The 20350-nt window shown below is 36.8% G+C and overlaps 1 protein-coding gene across 1 annotated transcript in view; it reads right to left on the bottom strand.

Annotated features, from left to right (window-relative positions):
• Window positions 1-10151, bottom strand: part of LOC126829579 (WD repeat-containing protein on Y chromosome) — a 55646-nt gene extending 45495 nt beyond the window's left edge. Inside the window, exon 1 of the mRNA XM_050559526.2 lies at window positions 9649-10151. Coding sequence (XP_050415483.1) covers window positions 9649-10017 — 369 coding nt within the window. The 5' untranslated portion in view covers window positions 10018-10151. The remainder of the gene's footprint in view (window positions 1-9648) is intronic.
• Between the last annotated feature and the right edge of the window lie 10199 nt (window positions 10152-20350).

Below are 20350 nucleotides of genomic sequence, written 5' to 3'. Positions count from 1 at the left end.
AATTGAACCATATGTTAGTCCTGATATGACCTAGCTTGTGTCCAGGGAACGTTAAACCCCATTTCTTTATATTCCATAAATTCAAAATCTACAAAACTAGATTATATTTTTAAATCAATAATTAACTTACCACACCTTTAACTAAAAAACTATTCTCCTCGGTACATGGTCCATATTTTTTAAACATCCTTGTTTCCTGACTTACAAATTTTTTTCTTTTTGGTTTTTCTTCCACAACATACAACAGTCTATTTCCAACAGGAATGTTTGCTGTGTTTCCTATATCTGGTAGTTTGGAAATAGTTAACTTTTCCATATTAAGTACCTAACTACTAATTTACTGACTACACCAAATAAAAGTGAATAAATATTAATTATAATACCAAGAGGTTTTGATTAATCAAACCCGTCATTTGTTTCATTTCCAAACGAAAAGCAAACAGAATAAGTATAAATGAATAACTGCCAGTATAGACACAGATATAGGCACAATTGGGAATATAATCAACAACTTTTGAGACGATGAAACTATGGCTGCAAATAACAGGATGAATAATTAAAACAATCTATTGTTTACTTATTAAGTATCTATAGCAAGGCGTTTAATTGAGGTTAGTGCAGGAGTATCTTGAATAATTTATTGATCATCATCCTACATCCCTGCCTTCTCTTCGCATCACCCAACCAAGGTAAATATTGTTTTACTTTGAAAAACCGATTCTGTGACGTCTTAGTTATTGATTCCTTCACTTTATATTTTTTTTTACCTACAACAGGAACAAGCGGTTGCCATGCAAGATACGCCCACATTTTGCAAGAGATGGATAGAGAACACGCTAAACAAGCGATTTTTCGTGCAACAGGGGCCATATAATCCAGGATGTTACGGTCCGACATTCGTAAATATTAAAAGGAACCAAGATCTTTGGGATATTAACATATATTTTAAATTTCATCAAAACTTGATAAAAATTGTCTCATGTAGATTGTCTACAAAAAAAATATAAACTGACACACACACGGACAGGGTGATGGAATAATACATCCACGATGGCACATTACATCCACATGAAAATGTGATATACAATAATTAATATAATACGACACATTTAGTTCTTCATCCCTGAAGAAGTTGGTATTTTTATTGAGGAAACATTGGATAAAATGATGGTTTTTTGATATTGTATTCTATTAATTATTTTATATCAACTTATCTGAATATCAAATGCATCATTTTGACTTAGTCAAAATTGTTCCCATCAAACCATCTGTAATTGGTTTGTGTTTACTGTTTCTATTGATTGGAAGTTTCTCACATGAAAATATGGGCATATAAAAATTGTGACCTATAGGGTGTCCGCATACAATATGTGAACGAACGGATGTAGGCGACAACAACATACATCCACATGAAAAGGGAGGGTTTAGATTTAATCTCAAAACATTTTGATACTTATGTTAATGTTGCTAATTTTCATGTTTTCTTTTATACAGATCATAATCAATAGAAACCATGATCTTTGGGACATAGACATATATTTAAAGTTTCATCAAAATTAGATAAGATAGGTTGCCAGGCAACAAAACATACGCCCACAGCAGCTAAATCGTCTGAGCAGTCGTCAAGGGTTGTCGCTAATTTATTCTTTTGTAGGTAATTGGGGGCCTTTACAAAACAGTTCTATACAGATCAGATTATAAATTTTGTCGTTTGAGGGTTTACAAGGTTCTACAAACTGAAACAAGGGTCTCAACTCTGGAAGTAATCTACAGAAATTGTTGAAATTTGACAGGCTTTTTTGTTTTACTAATTTAAATAATGCATATAAATTTCATACAGATCACATGATCACTTTTGTCATTCAAACGTTCACAATCGCCATAACTCTAGAAATTATTGAAGGAAATTGCTGAAATTCAATAGACCTGTTTCACAAATTTAAATGATGCATATAAATTTCATACATATCGGATGATAACTATCATCAATCGAGCATTAACAAGGTTTAACAAAGTGAAACAAGGGCAATAACTCTAGAAGTAATTATTGTAAATTGCTGAAATTCAATAGCGTTTTTCGTTTCACTAATTTAAATCATGCATATAAATTTCACAAAGATCGGGTGATAACTTTTTGCGTTAGAGCGTTCACAAGGATCAATAAAGTGAAACAAGGGCCATAACTCTAGACGTAATAAACAGAAATTGCTGAAATTCAATAGACTTCTCCGTTTCACTAATCTAAACAATACATATAAATTTCACAAAGATCGAATGATAACTTTTGGTGTTGGAGCGTTCACAAGGTTCAATAAAGTGAAACATGGGCCATAACTCTAGACGTAATAAACGGAAATTGCTGAAATTCAATAGGCTTCTTCGTTTCACCTATTTAAATAATGCATGTAAATTTCAGAAAGATCGGATGATAACTTTTGGAGTTATAATGTTCACAAGGTTCAATAAAGTGAAACAAGGGCCATAACTCTAGACGTAATAAACGGAAATTGCTAAAATTCAATAGGATTCTTTGTCTCACTAATTTAAATAATGCATATAATTTTCAGAAAGATCAAATGATAACTTTTGATGTTAGAGCGTTCACAAGGATCAATTATGTGAAACAAGGGCCATAACTCTAGACATAATAAACAGAAACTGTTGAAATTCAATAGGCTTCTTCGTTTCAGTAACCTAAATAATGCATATAAATTTCAGAAAGATCGGATGATAACTTTTGACGTTAGAGCGTTCACAAGGATCAATAAAGTGAAACAAGGGCCATAACTCTAGACGTAATAAACGGGAATTGCTGAAATTCAATAGGCTTCTTCGTTTCAGCAATCTAAATAATGCATAGAAATTTCAGAAAGATCGGATAATAACTTTTGACGTGAGAGCGTTCACAAGGATCAATAAAGTGAAACAAGGGCCATAACTCTAGATGTAATTAACAGAAATTGTTGAAATTTAATAGGCTTCTTCGTTTCACTAACTTAAATATTGCATATAAATTTCACAAAGATCGTATGTTAACTTTTGGCATTAGAGCGTTTACAAGGTTCAACAAAGTGAAACAAGGGCCATAACTCTAGACGTAATAAACGGAAATTATTGAAATTCAATAGGCTTCTTCATCTCACTAATGTAAACAACATATATCAATTTTAAAACAATTGGATGATAACTTTTGGCGTTAGAGCGTTCACAAGAAATTGTGGACGACGGACCGACGGACGGACCGACCGACAGACGGACGGACGGGGGCGATGGCAATATATGTCCACATTTCAATGTGGGCGTATAAAAATTGGGACATCTATAGAGGGTCCAAAACCTTGGTTTTACATGGTTATTATACTATTTCCGAAAAGGGGAGCAGCCATTTTGTCAGGCACCTTATTACAACGGTACCTTACAATGGGACATCACCAACAATATAGTTGCAATAGGGGAGTTATAACATTATGACAAGGATAATGCTTGAGAAAGTTTTATTAAAATCAATATTTTACTAACTATATCTAAAACATAGATAATAATTTCCTTCGAATAAATTGATATAGATCAACTGCACTGTTAAGCTTCAGTCAAAGGTTTTAAGCAAATATCATAAAGATCCTTGTCACAGAGTACATTTAAAAGTGAAACTGCTTCCTATTCACAATGCTGTATATCGTTAAATGTATTCCATAAACCTGGTGCATAATACATGGCATTGGGTCTCCCACTTGTTACATATTTTATTCACCGAGAACATCTATTAAAAGATTTTCACGAACAAAGCTCCCGGTGACTAAATAAATAATTGAATAGTACGGGAGAGCGGGGATGGTTCGGACACTTTTGGGTTTTTATACGCCCACATTTTCATGTGGACGTATATATTGTCGTCGCCCCTGTCCGTCCGGACGTCAACAATTGTTTGTGGACACTCTACAGGTCACAATTCTTATCCAATTTTGACGAAACTTGACATATAGGTTTATCTCCAAAAGATCTCGGCTGCTTTCGATATTGGCATGTATCGGATCGAAACTTCATGGATTATGGCCCCTGTTTGTACAAAAAATCACGTTTTTAGCTTGTGGACCCTATAGAGGTCACAATTTTTATCCTATTTTGTTGAAACTTGAAATGTAAGTTTATAACCCACAGATCTTGGTTCCTTTCGATATTCGTGCATATCGGACTGTAACTTCCTGAATTATGGCCCCTGATTGTACGAAAAATCGCGTTTTTATGTCATAATTTTTATCCGATTTAAAAAAACGTATTATTATATCACCCTAAGGACGGCCGAATTCGAATTCCGCGAAAATCGGCCCAAAACTGACAAACAAAATGGCCGCCCTTCGTTCTCAAATAGCGTAAAAATATGGTATATCAAGGTTGTGGACCCTATGGAGGTCACAATTTTAATCCGATTTTGTTGAAACTTGAAATTTAAGTTTATAACCCAAAGATCTTGGTTCCTTTCGATATTCGCGCATATCGGACGGTAACTTCCTGAATTATGGCCCCTGATTGTACGAAAAATCACGTTTTTAGCTTGTGGACCCTATAGAGGTCATAATTTTTATCCGATTTTAAAAACCATATTATTATATCACCGTTACACCCCAAGGACAACCGTATTCGAATTTCGTGAAAAACGGCAGACAAAATGGCCGCCATTTGTTCTCAAATAGCGTAAAAATATGGTATATCAAGGTTGTGGACCCTATAGAGGTCACAATTTTTATCCGATTTTGTTGAAACTTGAAATGTAAGTTTATAATCCAAAGATCTCGGTTCCTGTCGATATTCGTGCATATCGGACCGTAACTTCCTGAATTATGGCCCCTGATTGTACGAAAAATCGCTTTCTTTTTAGCTTGTTCTCTATCCATCTCTCGAAAATGTGGGAGTATCCTGCCTGGCAGCCACTGGTTTCACATTTTTGCAACTAATAATGCACTTGTCTCCGAACTTAAGAAAGGAAAATAGACTTTACCTTATTGGCTATATTCAATCAGTGATACAGCTGTGTAGCTATGAAAGTCTTTGTGTTGGACAATTTTTTGGGGGGTTAGTAAAATGTCCGGATTTACCCCATTAGCAGGGAGACACCGGTCACCCCTGGGGGAATACTTTTGACAAATGGAGGAGGATTGGACAAAAGCAAATTGAAAAGATTTCTTTCACAGTTTAGTTCTATTTCTTCAAAAAGTTCCGTTAGCAATAAAGTTAACACAGTAGTGATTCATTTAAAGCTGAATGTCATCTAACTGAGACATATTTTTAACATAGCTGGACAAAAAAAAAATGAAAGGGATTCAAAAAGGAATTAACTGATAATTCTAAAGTTTTAAATCTTCTTGCTATTCTCTAGGTATGACATCAATCCATAATTTACATCGAAACAGCTAACAAATGTTTATTCCAGCAAATGACGTACCAAATTTGTAGTAATAAATCATCCCCTTGTTGCTATTTGATAAGGGTTTCGGAAGAATTGACAGAATTTGATTTAATGGACGGAAAGCAGTACCCATAATTTCAGTAAACTTATTAGACCCCTGCCAGTCATCATTCTTTTTTTTTTTTTTATCAAATCTGACTCTTGGAAATACTGAACAGTTTGATCCGAACACATGTGGGGTAATTCCGGACAGTGTCCGGATGTACCCCAAACCCATAATTCTGATATAAGCTGCCATTATGTTTATTTACAATGAAAATATGATAAATTTTCAATCTATTTCTATTAATTAGCAAAGGAAGAAAGAGGTGACAGCCTACCCCTAATAGAAACTTGTTAAACACCAAATTAATTTATGCATTTAACTTTAGAAATTTTTTACATCAACTTTGTCAAAAATAGAAAAAAGCTTATCTGCATCTACATTTGAATGTTTATCTCTGCCATGTGTTTTTCATGTTACAAGATGAGATCTTTAGTATTATAATAACCAATCAGAAAACATATAGCATTGTAAAGATTAAAGCTATGGGGGGTGTCCGGACCATCCCACCGTCCGAACCATCCCCGCTCTCCCCTAGACTTAAAACAAAATTGAACCAGATTCTAATCCAAAGAATATCCGCCAAAATCACCATTATCAACTAAACCTCAGAACAAATCAACCCATTATTGAATGCAGCTACACCCTATTCTTTGATTTGATATGCTCTTTCAATGTAAATAACATCTTTCTACAAAAGCATCGGTAACATTTCCTCTGAAAAGATGCTGGCAAAGGATGTCAGCTTACCCCATCTAAATGTCTTAGGGATGGTTATTATATAGGTCCTTTACCGTAGTATAGCCTTCTAGATTTTTGTATGAGAACCAACTCTGAATCCAGTTTAAATAAAACCAACCCAAATTGTCTTGTGTTACAGTTAACCCAATTTCTAAGCATTTTGTGCACAACATTTTATATCCAAGTTGTCTACTTGATTCCTTGATAAAGTTAATGAGTTCGCCCAATTAACTGTAACGTCTACGACCTAGTTGTAAACATCTGAACATGCTTTTTAAATGCATTTCACTAATAATGGGTCTGCGTCTCTAAGCAAAAGTTTCAACAATGTCTATAGGTCATTCCGATGCTAAAATACAAACAGATTAATTTGTTCCTTGTTTTGCCTGCCATGTTTGTTTTCCTGGCCATTTTCATAATATATCTCATTTTATGTCCCTACCATGCTTCTGTACATTTGAACACATTAGCACCTTGTTTCAACGAATTAATTGTCTAGTTTGAACGAATTAATTATCTTTTTTGAACAAATTAATTATCTCATTTGAACGAGTTAGATAGTAATTTGTTCAAACGAGATACTTGGTAACTTGTTCAAACAGATCAATATTTTTTTTCTTGGTTTGGCACTAATGGGCCTTCGTAACTCTGTCTGGTAAATGAATCCTGTTATGAAAGTGAATCTGTTAACCTGTAATACTGTTAACCAGTCTCTGTCTTCATTAGCCCAGTCGGAGCAGAACAGTAGGACGTTAAACCCCATTTCATTTCCTTAAATGATTAATTCTGCTAACCTGTGAGTAGGAATTTTGTTGTATTTATTAATTGAACCAAATTACTCTTTAATTGAATGTATGAATAAATATGTCTGAATCCGAGGGAGTAAAAGGTTCAGTCTTGGAATCAAAGAAGAAGAGAATAAATGGTAAAGCTGCTATTACTAGACAAGGAACAATGCTTGATAGATTACTTAATGAACATCACGACAAAGAAGAATTTACTGAAACTGTTTCGAAAAATGACACAGCGTTTGATAGTCTTGTTGAAAAACATACTGATTACACACAAATGTTAGATGATGATAATGAATTTTATGTCGCTGAAGCATGGTTAGATAACATGCAAAGAATTCTTAAAATATTAAAGACTACTAAAAGACATTTGGCTGAGTAATATTTGGTGCTATAAAGTCTGATAATTCTATCCATGAAAACCAAACATTTGCCAAGTAACAATGTCAGTTCCGACATTTTGGTACACTGAATCTATGGGAGTTACTAGAAATACCTGTAATTGTAAACCCAGTCAATCTAGTCCAGTTAAACTTGAAGAATACAGAATTATTGAATGGAATGGAAATCAACTCATCCGCAAATTACCAAGGCCACTGTTTAAATGAATACTGGATCAAAGGCCCTGGTTTATCAAATAATTTATTCGGGGTAATTTTAAGATTCTGACAACACATAGTCGTTATTTGTGCAGACATTACCTTATGTATCACAAGAGTCTTAATTCTGGAAGCTGATCAGCATGTACGCTGTTTTATGGGGGGGTTTTGTGGAAAAACTTCCAGATTTTTATGTAAAAACTGTCTTAACGTGTGCAGATAAACCAGCCCCTGCCATCAGATAGCCTTGAAGAAAGCTGCTGAAGAAGCTGAAGCCTTATTTCCAAACCTGTCCAACCTCGTATGTTTTCTCCGGGTCATCCATCTTCCTCCCACTGCTAATGACTCCTACGCGAAAGCGAATTATTGAAATAAAATTGTACCATATGTGACAGTATTGGTTCTTTAACAGTTTAACATCTCATAATATCTTTATTCTTCTTCTAACATATTATGTACAAAACTTAAAGACTCCATAACTAACTGTATTGAGGGAGCCATATCCTAGCTTGGCTAGGCATGAGTGTGCCAACTCCAATACACTCTCCCTCATTCCGTCTCATCTGTGCCAAGCGCCCATGGCCTCTGCTCTCGTGTCCTGTCCGGACCTCTCTCTCTCTTCGTTTGTTAATCTGGGTTTATAAACCCTTCCAAACAAAGGATCTTATTAGGCATCTGGCTAATGTATCATGTATCATATCAGGTTTAACATTCGATACATGCTAATCAGACACAGAAAGTTTAAATAAAACATGCCAGCAAGTTACATAATCACATAGACTAAGAACTCCAGGGATGTCGATAGCGAACAGGTGTCAAGTTGGCAGGAAGCGTCTATAACATCAGATAATCTGTGATTATGTAACACATAGGTTAGTCGCAAAATGAACCCATCTCTCTCTCTAAAAGCAGAATTGTAAGATTTAAATAAAGATCTGGTCTTTCTTGCTATCAAAGTTTAAAAATACATGTAGATAATATGAAAAAGGAATATATTGAAAAGTTCAGTAAAATTACTTCATTCTGAGCAAAGTTATGATTGTTTGAAGAATAGCATAGTCCCCATTGACCAGTCCGTCCTGGATGACTGTTTTATGTTTGTAGAGCTTATTTAATACAAGCGCTAAATCTGCCTATTGCAGGTCTTTTTTAGGCCTGAAATGTTATATAAACTATTAATTAGACATTTATTAACAAAACAAGACCATAATCATGGATTGTCAAAAATATATGGATTGATGAATATAATTCATATTTTAATTTAATATTGGTTTTCCTATCTAATGAGACATATTACTTAGAATGACCAATATCAACAATTTAATTGACTTTTACTAAAATCGTGGGAACTTTGTACTTTGTAACGGGGGGTTACAGACTAGGAGTTGGTTGGCCACAATTCAGAATTGTTTTAATGAAAGTGCACTGTTGTTATCATTTTCTAATCTAGAAACTATCCAAATTGTCTTATTTTCATGAAGAAAGCCTGAAATAGTTGATTTATTTGACAATTACGCCATGTGCCAATTTCATTATGTGTATGTTATTGTCTATAGGCTTCTATTACATCAATGCACTATCTTAGTTAGTAAAATCAAGCTAAAAATCAAGCTCAATCACAGTCAAGTGATTATTTGACCAACTGCACAATATTGATTTCATATCTTCGTGGTAAATTGTATGACATTTAACACGCAACAATAACCAATCACTCTGACAAACGACGAAGTCATGGTACGTTGCTACAACAATCCGCCATAATGAACTCTTGTGTCGAAGAGCTGTCGTCTTCACTAAACAAGTTTTCAATGAAGTTCTTTGTTCACTAAAGTTAAAATAAATATTCAGTAATATTTATCTCGCACAGTGAATAAGCTTAGTTCAATATTCAGATTACAATGTTCTAAATTAAAATAACCTAGCCTATACACACTCACCTAATTGGTCGTCTTTATATTTTATTACATTTAATACAAAGCTATATACCGGAATAGATCTTAAGCAATTTACCTTAAATTTTAATTTTTCTGCTACAGTTCCTTGAATAAGTCCTGGACGAACGATGGAATCCTTCTCGCCAATTCCATCAACAGCGCCCAGGGTGAGTCTTCTAGGATGCCGGATATGTTCTTCTGTATGATTGGAGGCATCGTTGGCTGTCCGCAGTTTCCATGATTTTCTTGGACCACTTGCTTGAGTGGCAGGTCTCGGAGACAACAACGAAAGGTCAGTACCGCGCACTGCTGCCGTCGATGGACATCCAATATTGTCAAATAAAAGTGTGTTGTAGGTGGGGTGAGACTGTAAATTTGCTGCAGCGGAACTCGGTCGTATTTTGTTACTGATCGCAGTACCTGCACTGGATGGATTGGTAGGCATTTTGCGCAGAGATATTTAACACATATCCTTGTACTGTTTAAATTAAAGTATCCTGGTTATATTTAACTGTCTTTTTTCCCACTTAATCCACGCGCTGTCTTGGTTATGTTCTGTGTCTCCCGACAATAACTGCTACCTTTAATACACGACCGGCCATTCACTGACCCTATTAGCATTACAGTAGGCCGGCAGTTAAAGTGTTTCGCACCTACTTTACACTATCTTGTTTCAATAGTGTGTATCTAGATAAAACCCTAAAACTATGAAGTCGAAATCAATTCTATTGGCTAACTTTTGATTGTCCAAATAAATATAGTTCATTGAGGGGTAAGATTATAAACTAATCAGGCCGGCGGAGTTGAGGAGGGGCAACCGGGGCTTAAGCCCCCCCCCCCCCCCAAAAAAAAAATAATCTGGCCGCAAGTACTCTTTTCTCTAGGTTTTTCACATAAGTAATTATGCGGTTAGATATATAACGACGCCTGATTTTAACATAGCATTGAGACTTTCAGAAGAAAACCCTACTAAATACTGGTCCCTGGGTTGAGAGACCCTCAGTTAAATGAACAGTCAGTCTTTATTTCAACCTCATCTCACTTGCGTTGTATCTATGACAGATTGGGTAATTAAAAAAAACGACGGGGTAAAGTTTTTCTCACACTCTTTCCTTGCGGTCGTTATCCATAAAATAATTCACTGCTATCAGTTATGAATAGTTGAAACAAGTGGTTGCCATGCAAGATACATCCACATTTGGCCAGAAATGTTTGGGGAAGAAGTAAAATCAGTAGGGCTCATCTTCTCATTCAAGATCTTTTGATTCTTAACATATTTGTTAAATTTCCTCAGAATGGGAAGACGAGCCCACAAAAATCATACATAATTCACATTTTTCGTAAAAAAGCAGGGGCGATAGCTCTGGAATGTAAGGTCTGATGCGTACCAAAAGTCGAACACATCAAAGAACTTTTAATCCTTTAACACATAGTGTTAGTTTCATCTCATGAATCGGACAAAAATTGTCGCCTCTAGAAGGTCCACAAATTTCATTCATATTTCACATTTTGCGTAAAATGCGCACCAAAATTGAACTCAACTAATAGTCCAGGAATTAATGGTCATTAATAACAAAAGGTTTGCCCCTCCCCCCCAACTTGTAGTGAGTGTCCATACGAGTAAAAATGGATTGGTTAGATCGAGAACTGCTGGGGCATATAGCTACAGAATCACCTGAAAGTACCTCTCAGGGGACCAAAAGTTAGGTCATAAATTACATATGGCTAAAACTTTCTATATATATATATAGAAGCAAAGGTTTCCACAGCTGGAGTAAATATTTCACAAATCTAACCAAAATTTCCGGGGTTTTCCCCAAGTCAGACCATACCCAATATCTCCTCACGGGGCTAATAATATGGTCATCAGTTACATGCATGGCTGAGACTTAACAGTAACAAGGATCCATACTTTTCAAAAATCTAACCAAAACTTGGGGGATTTCTCCAAGCAGATCGCTCTAAAGTCTGCCCGACAAAGCCCTAAAAATGGGGCGAATAATGTGGTCATCAGTTAGATTGCTGAAACTTACCAGAAACAAAGATATATACTTGGAAAATATAATTTTCAAAAATTATAACCAAAAATTTGGGGGCTTTCCCCATGTCAGATCGCTCTAAAGTCTGTTCGACCACGCCAGGCCCATAGCTAGCGGGGGAGCAAGGGGGCAGCTGCCCCTAGTGGGCGCTGAAGGCGCCCTTTCCAATTGACGCAATAAGAAGGCAACGACCAACGTACGCATATCAGTATGGGCGCCCCATAAAGCCGAGTGACATTGGTAGGGCACCCACGACGAGATGCCCAACCAATATCACTTGGGTTTATGGGCTCCTCGCCAATCATGTCGTTATATATGTGCTCCCCAAATGGTGAGTTGCCTTATACTGAATCACACGATTATCACCACAACATGATAGATGGGGTGCGGCGCCCAAAACGGCGTGATTGGTGTGGTGCCTCATCCCAATAGGGCGCCCATAATGGTGGGCCGCCCACGACGAGATCTTGTGCGCCCAACCAAGAAACCGACGTCCGAAGCAATCTCCCATAAAACTGGAGATTGTAGGAAATTTTCTAGGTCAAATTAACAATGGGGTTGATATTGATTTAAGCCCGCACCAGGCTTGATAATCTTCATTATTGAAACAAGTCGCATAACCCGAATCCGAACTTTTTCTCATAAATTATAACGGGTCGTATTCCTGCCTTCAAATTTTTATAATGTTCAAAATATCATAATACGCAAATATCGCAAATTCAGCCTCAAAATTGCAATTTTCCGTCATTTACATAGTTCCTCTCTGGTGTAAACCCTATTTACCAAAATTTTCTGAGTGGAGAGCAGGCTAGACCCTTCGACATGGACCGTCAAGTGTAGGTACATCGGCGCCCGCAGAAGCCCCATCGGCGTCCCCAGAAGCCTTTGCCCACCCCCATCAATTTTTGGGGGTAGCTATAGGTTGGCACGCCCTAAATATTTGGATTTTTGTGATGTCATCAACTACATGGCTGAAACTTAACATTAGAAATGATACAGTAAAAAGACACAGAACAGTGAACAGGGGCAATCTTGTTACTATTCCAATAATTTCTGAACAAATCGATCAACGTCCAGATAACACACAATTGTGTGTTAATGCATGGTCCGTCGAAAATAAAACAGCCGCTTTGAATGATTATATATACGACAACAGCATTGATATTAATGAAGTAATTGGGAGAAATCAAATTAATTTAAAAGTTATCACCACCAACAGACCATATGAACCTCTAAACACTAATTCACTGAATATTAACATTAATCATAGCAATCTCATCCAGCTCACCTCAAACTCTATATCAAAAATCACAAACAGATCAAAAACTTTAGAACAAAACAGAAGATAAACAACAATCTTATACAAATTAGAAAGGCGGTCGAAAATGAAGCGTCAGTTTTAACAACTTCGTTTGGATTAATTAATGCCAGATCCGTAAGGAATAAAACAACAATTTTATCTGATTATATTGTTGAAAATTCTATTGATATTTGTGGAATAACTGAAACGTGGCTGAATAATGACTGTTCGGATTCATCGACAATCGCAGCTTTAGTACCTGGTGGATATTCTATAAAACATTGCCCCCGAATATTTACTATTAGGCTCGAGGCATCAATTTGCACATGATCACCCCCCTGTTGTAATTGGTAATTGTGATATATTTTCATCTTATTCTGCTCGTAATATTGGCGCAATCTTTGATAGTTTTATGCTTATGGAAGCTCAAGTAAATAATTGTGCTATTTTATTATCAGAAATTTAGGTAAAATACGTAAATGTGTAACTGTGTAGATGCCACTAAGTCACTTGTTAATTCACTGGTCACTTCCCGATTAGATAACTTTAATTCACTTGTAGTTGGTTTACCTTTAAAGCTTACAGATAAATTACAAAAAGTACAGAATACTGCAGCTAGACTTGTTACTTTAACTAAGAAATGTGACCACATAACTCCTGTTTATTATAATTTACACTGGTTACCTGTTAAATATCGAATTGATTGTAAGATTATATTACTTACTTTTAAATGTTTAAATAATTTAGCTCCTGTTTACCTCTAAAATCTTTTAGAACTTTATACACCTGGCCGAACATTACGTACATCAGATAAACTACTTTTAAAGCCCTAAACTGTTCAAAAAGGTATCATTGATATTACTTTATTATAAGCTTTATATAGAGGGAATGGGGTGGGGCTAAGTTATAAAGGTCACCCTGACTTGAGGAAAGACCCAACATTTATGGTTAGATTTTCGAAAATCACTTTGTCCATGCACTGATCTATGTTTATGTTAAATTTCAGCCATGTAACTGATAACATCACAAAATCCCCATTTTTATGCGTGGTCGGACAGACTTTAGAGCGATCTGACTTGGGGAAAGCCCCCCAATTTTTGGTTAGATTTTTGAAAATTATATTTTCCAAGTATAGATCTTTAATTCTGGTAAGTTTCAGCAATGTAACTGATGACCATATTATTAGCCCCAGTTTTAGGACGGATCTGGCTTGGGAAAATCACCCAAATTTTTCGTTATATTTTTGAAAATTATATTTTCCAAGTATGTTTCTGTTAATGATGACCATATTATTAGCCCCGTGAGGACATATTGGGTGTGGTCTGACATGGGGAAAGCCCGGGATATTTTGGTTAGATTTTTGAAATATTTACTCCAGCTATGGATACCTTTTAGCCATGTTTCGTATGACCTAACTTTTGGTCCCCTAGGGGGACTATATGCCCCGGCAGTGCTCGATCTGACCAACTGATTTTTTCTCGAATGGACACCTACTACAAATTTGGGATGACCATTGTAACACTATATCTTAGTATAACAGAGATCAATTTAGTAAATAAAGGATTTATTTACATCAGATGTATAACACATCTACATCATTACAGCAGCAATACGGGTACTTAAACTATATAGAGGTACTAACTACATCGGGAACTAGACTACGTCGAGGACTTGACTATACTGGAACTATTACTACGTCAGGAACACATCTAACAATATTAAGTCCACCATTCTGCCCCTCTGCCAAGGCAGCGGCTGAACTCGGGTGAGTCCATACGCCGGTCTCTCGGTCTCTCTCTAGTCGTCCTCGCTCCTCTCTCTTTCTAACTGTCAGCCAACGCCTGATTATATACCTTTGAACACATGGTCGTACATGCAATTGTCTTTTTTATCTCGTCACGGCATGCCTACTGACAAGTGCATATTCCTTTGAAGTCATGTGGATCTTGTACACAGAGATGTAGATTGTCAATGGCATACGGGATTAATTACATGTTTAATTAGATCATCGCCTGTCCGTGTCTTAAGAGAAGTTTATACAGAGTTGAAAGGTCAATATTATATATATTATCAAATCTAGCAGAGTTCATGAAGTTCTATGCATCTAAATGATCGTTCAATTTGATGAAAAGTATAAAGACCACTTTGTCACACCATATTATTTTGTCACTATAACTCCCGGGCTATTTGGACTATTATTATTAAGTTTCCTCTAAATCGGGCTATTAAGACTATTATTATTAAGTTTCCTCTAAATCGGATAAAAAATGTGACCTCTTGGTGGCCCACAACCTGGGCGATACATGCTTTTATACTGTTTGCGTAAAGGGGGGGGGGGGCATTTGGCTGAAAGCTTCGGTCGAATTATTATTATTATGAATCGGTGATTATTTGAACGGTTTTGTAAATAAGATAAAAAATGGTGACCTCCAGAGGCTCCCCAAGCTAAAAACGTGATATTTCGTACAACCATGGGTCATAATCCAGAAAGTTACGGTCCAATACGCACCAGTATCGAAAAGAACCAGACCTTTGGGATATATCAAATTGGATGAATCTTCGAACCTCTAGCTGGGTTTCCACAACCTGGGTATTACATGCTTTTAAGGGTAGCGGTCATTTTGTCGGGCAGTTTCGGTCCGATTTTCACGAATTTTGCACTCAACCGTAATTACGGTCTAACGATGATATTTGAACGGTTTTTACAATCTATATGCGAATATAATATGCCTCTCCGACAAGGCCCAGGGTTACCCCCGCCCCCTAAATTATTGAATGTCGATGACATCATGTCAGTAATAGTTATTGAATTTTCTTCATTAGCAGGGGTTTATTTATACTTTTGCAAAGCGGGATTTTTTTTAAACAAGAATCCGGTAGCCAATATATAGGCCTGATAAGTTTTTTGTGGTCTTCAATCAAAATACAGATGTGACGTCATCTTTTTGATCTTCTTTAAGTGGGATTTAGTAATTGAACAGTAACACACTAACACTATTTATGGAATAACAATCACTGGTTTATTAACATGCGACGTTTCGACGATGATACTCTCGTCTTTATCAAGCAAATGATAACATATATGTAGTTGTTGTTAGTGTTTAACGTCCGCTTCCACCGAAGGTGATATCGCAGACAAGTTGTCTTTTTTTTTTTATTATCTTAGCGCACGCGCAGGGGTCTTTCCTGTGGGAGGAAACCGGAGTACCCGGAGTAAACCCACGAGGTTGAGAAGGCGCCCCTATCTCCAAGCCACATACGCTCACGCCAGGGATCGAAACCACAACCGCAAGCCAGAGGTCGAAGCGTGACACTCTAGACCACTAGGCCATCCCAACCCCCCTAGGACATATATGTAAAACTTTAAGTATTTATATACAGTAAATACAGAAGCCATAAATATAGACCTTATATATAACTATAGCACTGATCAAAGCGATGATGACAAAGCCCTAAGTGGTTACAATGTACCGAAGCCATAATTAATTACATATCTATAAAGCAGGAGTAAACCTAATTAGTGATCAGTATTATTACAATGATACAAATAGGTGTTAAGCATTCATTAGGTATGCAATAACACACATTAACTATTGTTTTAAAAACATTGATGTTTAATTTATAATAATGGCGGATGTTAGATAGTGTACGAAGCACTAGATCATATATATACTTAAATATTAAAGTAATGATTAATATTAAGGGCTAATTCAATAAGCATATTCTGAATGTTATGAATAATAATAATAATGAAAAAGTAATCAGGGGCTAATCCGATATATGATAATTATATTGAATAAAATAAGTGAGAAAGTAACAACAATCATGATAACAAAATGTATTACTGGAAAATTATTGTATCGTATGCGTGGGGAAGATAGACTCCTACATCTCTGTTAAGGGCCGGCTTGTGTCGTCGGATCTGAATACTTTCCATGATTTTCCTTGTCTTCTTAACATGTTGGTTCGCGTTCATCACTTCTACTTTAGACCATTGAATTCTGTGTTTCTTATTGTTTCGCAAGTGTTCGGCGACTGCGGATTGGTTATCTTTGGATAGCGATTGGTGTTCCTTAATTCTGATGCTTAACGGTCTTTTAGTTTCTCCTATGTACTGGTTTTCACACGAGCAGGTCAGTTTGTATATGCAGCCTGTTGGTAGTGGAGGGTTTGATGGGGGGTTCTTCCCGTTAGCCTTTAGCAGTTGTTTAATTGTGGGTCACGTGGTAAAACTAGCGTCAATTCCTGCTCTGCTTAGTAATCTTCCTATTTCATATGATGTCTTGCCTATGAACGGAATGGATATTCTAACTGCTGTCTCGGGTTTGGGTGGGGGGTTAACTGCCTTCTGATGTTTAGTGATGGTAGCGGAGATAATATTTTCTACCACTTGAGGTGGATATTGGTTGAAATGGATGAACACATCTTTCAAGTGCTGTAATTCTGCTTCTATTTGCGGGGGATCACATATTTTAAGGGCGCGATGTGTCAGGGTTGTAATGATGCCTTTCTTAACTTGACTGGGGTGGTTTGATGAATGGTGTATATACTGGTTTTACATATATGTTATCATTTGCTTGATAAAGACGAAAGTATCATCGTCGAAACGTTGCATAAAAATAAACCAGTATTGTTATTCCATAAATAGTGTTAGTGTGCATCTTTTTGATGCTGGCGTACTAGTAGTAGTACTTCAAATAAAGTAGACCTTTATTGTACCTATAAAATTAATCAATTGCCTACAATTTCAAAGTGATCAATGACCAGAACTCTGGCAGTATTATCAGGAATCGTTGAATACCAATAGGATTCTTGCTCTCATTACCTCAAACACTGTGCATAAATTGACACTCGATCGGGTCTTAACTTTAGCCTTTGGGGTGTTCACAAGCAATTGTGGACAACGGACAGGGGTGGCGATTATATAAATGATTGCGATATATGTTGAAATAATTATACCGATTTGGGGCAGATTTGTGTCCCTTGGTTTCTGGCTCAAAACGATTTTAAATTAAATATGACAATTTGGCATAAAGCAAATACTGATATAATATATTGTGATACCACTTGCAATAATTGCAGATTTTGGTGGATTTGGTTGATACGGACAGGACTGTCGACAATATACGATCACATTTCAATATGGGCGTAAAACAAAAACCCAATATAAATGTTGCGCGATGAAATAATGTTGGTTTTGGATTGATTTATGTACCTTGGTTACGACTTCTAAACTTGCTTGGAAATTAAATGAAATGGGGTTTAACGTCCTACTGTTCTGCTCCTAAACTGGGCTAATGAAGACGGGCATACGCCATACAGTGTGCTATGGGGGAAATTTTGTCCGGGCAGCGGCACTACGGCCTACTCTTATATCGAATTCCAACTGCCAAGGGATCTTTTACGTGCACGCCAATGTGTACACGGGACCTCGGTTTTTCGTCCCATCCCAACGACTATAGACAGCTTTCCTTGTCAGGCCCTCCGTCCTGCATCACTGACAAGGGGGAACCACGCCGGAAAATCTGGATGAACTTTCTCGGCCAATGCAGGGATCGAACACCCGACCTCCAGGCTAGCGAGCCGGCGTCTTACCCACTTAGCCTCGTGATCCCCAAACTTGCTTGGAAATCGCACTTTGAAATCATTTTGGCACAAAACGCTACAATTTTTAACTGAATATGACAATTTACAATTTGGTATAAGGGACGGTATATCATCAAATACTAATATAAATTATTGTGATATGCCTTGAAATAACGGCGCATTTTGGTTGATTTGGGTTGACACGGATTTGGTCAAAAGAATGTTGCTTGCGTGTTTAATTAATTTAGAACCAGGCCCTACATGTGTGTAGCTTTTTCAGAAGTTAGCTCTGAGTGGAACTCAGACTATCTGATACCATTTATTTCGACAAGATGTCAACTAGATCTTGATGTTGCTTCCATCTTCCAGACACCACTAACTGCGACTGCGGGTTGAGACTAAAGCCCGTTCAGACGCCCAAGTTGAACTGGTTTAAAAACCCGGGCCATCGTTAAACGCCTGAACGCAAAGGTGGGGCAAATAAACCAGTTTAAAAACTCCAGCTCGTGACTTGTCTTCGAGAAGGCTTTTTATTTTAAACTGGTTCATCTTGGCCGTCTGAACAGGTTGGCTTAAAAAACCCATCTCGCTTTGGACATGCGAGTTCGCAGTAAGCAGCATTCGTGGGAAAATGGCGGCGGCATGCAGTGCCACATACTAAACATAGGCTGTCTGTCTACAGTTGTCCGCTTGAGAACAGACACTAAGCTAATTGACCGACATTTTTATTCCTAAATCGACGAAAACACTAAGAATACTTCGAGAATTTTGTTGAATATTTATTCTGCTTCCAGTTAATAAAATTGAAAAAGTTTATTTAGTCTTTGTGTGCATGACAGATGTGAAACTGAGTAGAAACGCATTACAAAACAGTATTTTCTGATATGGCGGCAGCACTTAGGGCAGAGATCTATTCTCGAGGAATGAAGTAGATGGATCTCTGTGTGCAGAATGGCAGTGCCAGTGTTATCGAAACGGGCAATATATTAATAATAATCGAGGGGTGAACTCGAGCGATGAGGAAAACCCTTTTCTCATTTCTGTGTGGGGAGAGGACGCTATCCATATCAATTTCAAGGTAATACCATTTGATGCGTCACGTGTGTAGGCATACGTGCAAAATTTTATTTCCAGAATCGATAAAATTTTGATTGTAAGCATTTTACACAAATCCCTGTTTTCTCATATTCTAGCATTTTATATTTTCTATCTATTATCTATCAGGAAAATGGGTACACAAAGTCCGCAGATGTGTGCAAGAACCGAATAAAGAATATCAATATGATGAATATAGTTTAACTGTTTCCTTTGAGATGCATCCTAAGAAAACGCATTTTAGAAGAACAGCGTGTTCTTTGGTTTTGTATATTAGAAGAACGGCGTGTTCCTCAGTTTTGCATTAATGAGGTCCATTATATGGTCCATGCTCATACCCTGACACACACTGATCAGAAGTGAATTTTCGCTAGGCCGCTACAATCACTGATAAGGATGACATTGATGCGACTTAATGAGTCCCAAATATTAACTTTTTTCTTCCGTCAAATTAAATTCTAAAACATTTTTTTCATTTATTAGAAAAATAAAGACGTTTGAACTGTTTGTAGGTAAAAATCATTTCCTATTTAGTGTAAATGGGTATTAAAATAAGTAAAATTCACCATTTAGCCCGAATCAGTAACGTCTTATGTAAACAATGCACGCGCCATTGAGCCAATGATTGATGCCGCGTGATGTGAAGTCACGTGTCGAAACAGTCATCTGTAACAGAGATATTAAAAGATCTCTGTAAAACAGATTGACCCTGACGATTAGTGGACATGTCAAATAGTGGCCCGGGTAGGCTTCCATAT

Source organism: Patella vulgata, chromosome 8, assembly GCF_932274485.2.
Source record: "Patella vulgata chromosome 8, xgPatVulg1.2, whole genome shotgun sequence".
NCBI classification, from domain to species: Eukaryota; Metazoa; Mollusca; class Gastropoda; family Patellidae; genus Patella; species Patella vulgata.
Note: the sequence above shows the minus strand (reverse complement) of the source record. Positions and strands in the feature narration are given on the sequence as shown.